Source organism: Sinocyclocheilus grahami, unplaced genomic scaffold (genome assembly GCF_001515645.1).
Source record: "Sinocyclocheilus grahami isolate Dianchi unplaced genomic scaffold, SAMN03320097.WGS_v1.1 scaffold553.1, whole genome shotgun sequence".
In the NCBI taxonomy this organism is placed as follows: domain Eukaryota; kingdom Metazoa; phylum Chordata; class Actinopteri; order Cypriniformes; family Cyprinidae; genus Sinocyclocheilus; species Sinocyclocheilus grahami.
This window is the reverse complement of record NW_015505732.1, coordinates 1,416,666-1,422,882: the sequence shown is the minus strand read 5'-3', so window position 1 is coordinate 1,422,882 and position 6,217 is coordinate 1,416,666. Positions and strand designations below refer to the sequence as shown.

General features: G+C 35.3%; 1 protein-coding gene across 3 annotated transcripts in view; it reads right to left on the bottom strand.

Annotated features, from left to right (window-relative positions):
• LOC107556052 (disks large homolog 4) overlaps nucleotides 1-6,217 on the bottom strand; it is a 163,053-nt gene that overhangs the window by 25,983 nt on the left and 130,853 nt on the right. For all 3 annotated transcript variants that reach the window (XM_016239042.1, XM_016239041.1, XM_016239044.1), the window contains 3 exons: nucleotides 4,760-4,813; nucleotides 4,101-4,151; nucleotides 2,171-2,295 (listed from right to left, as the gene is read on the bottom strand). In XM_016239042.1, the coding sequence (XP_016094528.1) occupies nucleotides 2,171-2,295; nucleotides 4,101-4,151; nucleotides 4,760-4,813 (230 nt within the window). The remainder of the gene's footprint in view (nucleotides 1-2,170; nucleotides 2,296-4,100; nucleotides 4,152-4,759; nucleotides 4,814-6,217) is intronic.

Genomic DNA, 6,217 nt, shown 5'->3' with positions numbered 1-6,217 from the left:
AAATAATGCAACTCAGAATATGACGCAAACCTGCAATAATTAAATGTTAAACAACACAAATATGCTTTATGTATTTAATCCCATTCTATTAAGCAATGTCTTTGCTTCTGAGCTTCGATGATCCAGTTCAAGCGTACTAATAAGCACAAATTACTCTAGACAAACATTTGTGTGTCTTTGTTTATTGCTGAAGTGTGTTGAAATGTCTTCTTCTGCATTCTACTGTACTTTCCCTTCAGCCTGAGGCGCATTCATTTCACTTCTGGTATGAAAAGGCTTTTATATTTGCCAAAAATATAACTTTTTTATTTTAAAAACAAACAAGCAAGCCCTGTCCAGATTTAAAAAGTAACACAAAAGTAACGTAACGCATTACTTTCCATAAAAAGTAACTAAGTAACGTAATTAGTTACTTCTTATGGAGTAACACAATATTGTAATGCATTACTTTTAAAAGTAACTTTCCCCAACACTGGTTCTCTCATCATTAACTAACCAACATGTCACTACAAACCTGTATGACTTTGATGAACAGATCGAAACAAGTCATTATTCATTGACAGTCTTCTCCTCCGGTGAGCTGTTTTTTCACTCCAGCACTGATCACTCAGACTGCGCTATTAATTGGATCACTGAAAAGATCCGACTCGTATGGATTTGAAACAACATGACGGTGAGAAAATAATGACAGAATTTTAATTTTTGGGTGAACTTACTGTTCTGCTATTTCTGTCTGTCTCTTCTCCTTCTGTCTCTCTCTTTCTTTCTTTCGGTGTTATTTCTGTCTGCTTAATTTCTCCTGCAGTGTGAGTGAATGTGTGTGCAAACGCGTGTGCGTGTGTGTGTGTGTGTGTGTGTGTGTGTGGATGTGCTAGAAAGCTCTGGGGTAAAACTGCATTTGTTAGCAGGAACCCCAGCTGGTCCCATTATAAATGCATCACTAGTACATCCACTGAGACATTTAACTGTGAGTATTTGATTATAAATGTGAGCATATACAGTATGCATACAGTGACCATGAAATTAAGTCTATAAATGGTTAATCCCGATTATTTTGCTGAAAAATATATATTTATTTTTTCTACATTTCATCAGAATTATTGCACTTTCGCATAATATTGCACAGATTTAGTTGCGGCAAACAGCACAAATGGCTGTGAAAGAAACAGAGTGGCTGTACTACACTTTTATTTGAGCATTTTACATTTTATTACGCTTTTTCCCTAATGTGGCGAGAGCATGTGCGGTTGCCAGATTGGGATGATTAAGTAAACCGCTAGGCAGAAAATGTGTCCATTTAAGAAAAGGAAAAGTTCTGATTGGGGGATTTAAACTCTTGACATCTGGCAACCACAACCATGAAAGCTTGTGGAGGCTTGTTACCATTGCAAGATAACGCAAATGCCAAATTAAAAAAGCGCATTTTTAGTATACTTAACCAGTGAGCAAATATCGCAGACGATCATGCTTAATAAATCAAGAGACTCATAATAAAATATGATTCATTGTACAGCCCTACTTAAGTCACAATTATAATATATGTGAGCCTGCAGCACAAAAGCAGTGTTAGGTCGCTGGGGGATATTTGTAGCAATAGCCAACAATACATTGTATGGGTCACAATTATCGTTTTTTTTAATGTCAAAAATCATTAGGATAGTAAGTAAAGATCATGCTCCTTGAAGATATTTTGTAAATCTCCTACCGTAAATATATCAAAACTTAATTTTTGATTAGTAATATGCATTGCTAAGAACTTCATTTGGACAACTTTAAAGATGATTTTCTCAGTATTTTGAATTTGTTGCCCCCTCAGATTCCAGATTTTCAAATAGTTGTATCTCGGCTAAATATTGTCCTATCCTAACAAACCATACATCAATGGAGAGCTTATTTATTCAGCTTTCAGATTATATATAAATCTCAATTTCGAGAAATTGACCCTTATGACTGGTTTTGTGGTCCAGAGTCACATATGAATGTCATTGTGTTAGATAAGTGGCATTAATTTCAAAGAAAGGTATATTTCACAAAAAGGTTTTCTAATATGAAAAATCAATGTTACCCTAATGCAATGACATTCATACATTTGTAAACATCACTTAAGCTCCTAAATACTTTTTACTGTATATTCACTGTATATTCAATCCACATGCAGACTGTGTGTTACCTGAGTCTCCCGTCTTGTGCGGCGGCTCCTCCTGGAATGATCTTGGTGATGAAGATGCTGGGGTCGTCTCCGACATGAGGGTTATCAGTCCCTCCGGCGATACTGAAGCCTAGCCCAGAGTTCCCCTAGACACACACACACACACACACACACACAAACCCCCACAACACACACACACACACACACGTCCAGCTTGTTCAACAGAATGACAGTGTCTCATTCACATAAACTGAAGCTCTGCTATGGGTGCCAACATATATTCACATGCATTAATTTCGCTTTAGATGTCAAATGCAATTTATTAACACTGAAACATGTCATTTATTGATAGAATCCATTGTGAAAAAGAATAGTATGGAAATAATATGCTTAATATACTTAATAATTATATACAGCAATATATAGTTAAGTGTGACCTGAATCTAATGTTTTCAGACACTTAAATGAAACTGTATTAAAGTTTAAATTTATATTAAATGCAATGAGGTGAACTTAAGAGTGCTTTTGAATCCCCCTAATTACATCTTTATATGTAATTTCATAATTATTTTTATTGTCTTGTACTTGTACTGAAAAGTTTTTATTGTAAAATAAAATATACTTTCATGTCATTTCTATTGAAACTTGTATGCCGTGTATTTAAATTGAATCATCAGTGGCAAATCCTTTAAATATGAAAACCGTACTTACAGGCTGTGAGTCAGAAGCACCAGACTGTCTTTGCAAAGTTGGAATTGCTCCACTTTATAGAAACAGACACCGGCATTGTAGGCTACTGGCTCAGGAAACAGTCCCCATCCGCCGCAAAATGTGCTGCACACATCTGAATATTTGGGTTGAAGTGTTCTGGAACAGTGTTGTAAATACAACTTAACCACTGATTTCTAGTCGTGTCCTCTTTTGGAAGACCAAACAAAGTAGTTTCGCTTTCACAACGAAGCACACAGCGTCTTCACGACATGGCGGCAGCAGCAACAATACTACAGCGAGAATAAAAGTTACACCTTCTTTCTTTGCGTGAACATTTGGGTGGCATTATGCAAATCTTCTCACATAGTGACGTAGACATGTGGGGGCGTGTTAGAACGAGACGTTTTAGGGGGGCGTGGCTGACTCTTAACTTTTATAAAGAATATCTCTTTGGATTTGAGACTTTAGTCTTTGCAACTTTACAGATCTTCTTTATGCACCAAGAGCTTGTAACACTCCAAAGAGAAAGGAAAAATAGAAATCGCATCATATGACCCCTTTAAAATATATTTAAATGTCATTCTGAATAGCACACTAAAGTTAAATTACCTTATTATAAAATTATAATCAAGTACTTAAGTATGTTAGTCAATACATCAACATAAGTATGCTTCCTTAATAATCAACAAAAGATTATTAAAACATAATGATTTAAAATGTACTTTAAAGGAAACCTTTTAATTTGACAGCATTACGAAGAGCACTTTTTGAAGGTCTAAGAAACAGCCACCAAAGCGTATCTTTAAGTTAGTGGCCTTATTTAATTCAGATTATATCATTTGCAAATACAGTTTTGTAAAAAATATACGGTTACACTTGATTTTAAGGTGTCCTTGTTACAGTGTAATTATACATTTAAGTACTGAGTAATATTAATTAACTACATATATTTACTATATGGTTAGGGTTTGGCTTTTTATTTAATTATGCATAATTAATTGTTGTTATAATAGTAAGAACATGTAACAAGGACACCTTAAAATAAAGTGTTACCAAATATACTTATAAGATTTGAGGTACACATTCAATATAATTAAGCATACTTCTTTTTTCACAAAGGTTATGTAAAATCTCACTCTTAAAAAATAGTACTTCATATTAAAAATACCTTAGGCACCCACCCATACAAAGAAAGACCTATGTTAAATAATACAGCAGTGTACTTGTTTGTAAGATTTACCCTTTCCAACGTGATCTCTTCATATTCGATCTCTCCTTCTGCTCCATTGACCTACAAGACAACACATGCGATGTGAGTCCCTTGAAGACATCAGCTTAAGACATGCATTACACAGTAATAGACATGCAAATATAGCATTAAAAGAAACCGACTCTTTTTACTGAAAGGTGGGACTTCCATTCCTACAGTTTTGGGCAATGCATTTATTTTCTTTATTTTACAAGTGTTCAAATGCATAACTAGACTTTTACGTTATCTGAAGAAAATATGAAGTGTTGCTTGACTGCTCAAACATTTCAATCAATCAGAACGGCGAGTTACGTTTACAGTTAATGTCAAGTTTAGAGTTAGGGACTTCTACACCATTCTTATCTGCCTGTTATTTAGGATAAGTTATGGTTCGGGTTAGATTCAGTGGGTTATGACTGTTTTTGGATAGGTTCCAGAATCAACAAAACGTACAAATAAAACACAGACCCAAAACCCAAATCACTTGATATGTGATTGCTAGGGTGTTGAAAGCTGCAACAAGGGCACTGTGGGTGGCTGCCAAGGCATTATTATTATCATTGTCTGGGTATTCTTGGTTTGAGGTATCATTCCTGTCTGCACCACTAGTAATTTCTAGATCTAAAGACTAAAATATGCATAGTACTTACATACGGTGAGCCATCCAGTGTGTCTGTATTTACCACCACTGGTGGAGAGTTCGCCTGCAGGAGAAAAGAGAGAGGGATTTTCAGCACAGTGCTTATAAGACATAATGTCCGGAACACACCACGGTACTACTTCGACTTAATTTGCTGGACGCAGCATGCATACTGTGCGCAGTAAGCAACTTTTCAGTATGCATACTGAATACCTTGATCACCTACTATGCTACTGTTCAAAAGTTTGGGCTTGTCAAGTCTCTTCTGCTCACCAAGGCTGCATTTATTTGATCGAAAATACAGTGCAAACAGTAATATTGTGAAATATGATTACAATTTAAAAGAACTGCTTTCTATTTGAATATACAGTAAAATGTAATTTATTCCTGTGATGCGCAGCTGTATTTCTAGCATCATTCCTCCAGTCTTCAGTGTCACATGATCTTCAGAAATCAGTATAATATGCTGATCTGCTGCTCGAGAAACATTTCTGATTATTATCAATGTTGAAAACAGTTGAGCTGCCCAATATTTTTGTGGACATTAACATTAACATTATATATGTCACTTTTGATCAGTTTAATGCATCCTTGCTAAACAAAATGATTAATTTCTTTCAAGTAAAAGTAAAATAAAAACTCACTGACTCCAAACTATTGTAAACAGTACTGCACATTTTTATTTCCTAGATCCTTAGTAGACATGCAATGTTATGTGACAACAATGTAACATAATACTGTTTGAAATGTACCTGTACATTATATAGCAGGCAGATTAATGTATATTTAAGAGGTAAACCAGTATTTCATTCAAAACAGCCAAGATTTTTAAAAGTCTGAAAAGTTTTGCAGGTTTTCCACTGAAATAATGTAAAAGCAAACAGCACATACATCCACTGATAAGCTGTACTACAACACACACGACCCTCTTTACAACTCACACACACACACACACACACTACAAGCAATTTAAAGCTGCAACGTCTGCTAGCACCTCTATTGCTTTCCAAGAAATGTGATTAGAGACACACACACTCGTAGTCTTGAGCGCAAATGGAGAAAAACTAACTTGGAAGTTTTTAGAATTGCGTGGAAAAACAGTATGTCCAGCTATAGACAGGCTCTAAAAGCTGCCAGGGCCGAGCATATCCACAAACTCATAGAAAATAACCAAAACAATCCTAGGTTTTTATTTAGCACAGTGGCTAGATTAACAAATAACCAGACGCCACCCGATCTAAATATTCCCGCACAGTTTAATAGTAATGACTTTATGAATTTCTTCACTGATAAAATAGATAACATCAGAACTACAATAACAAATGTAGATTCTACAGCGTATAATACTTTAGCTTCATTCATCGCACCAAAAGATAAACTGCAGTGCTTTACAGCTATAGGACAGGAAGAGCTAAATAAACTTATCACTGCATCTAAACCAACAACATGCCAGTTAGATCCTGTACCC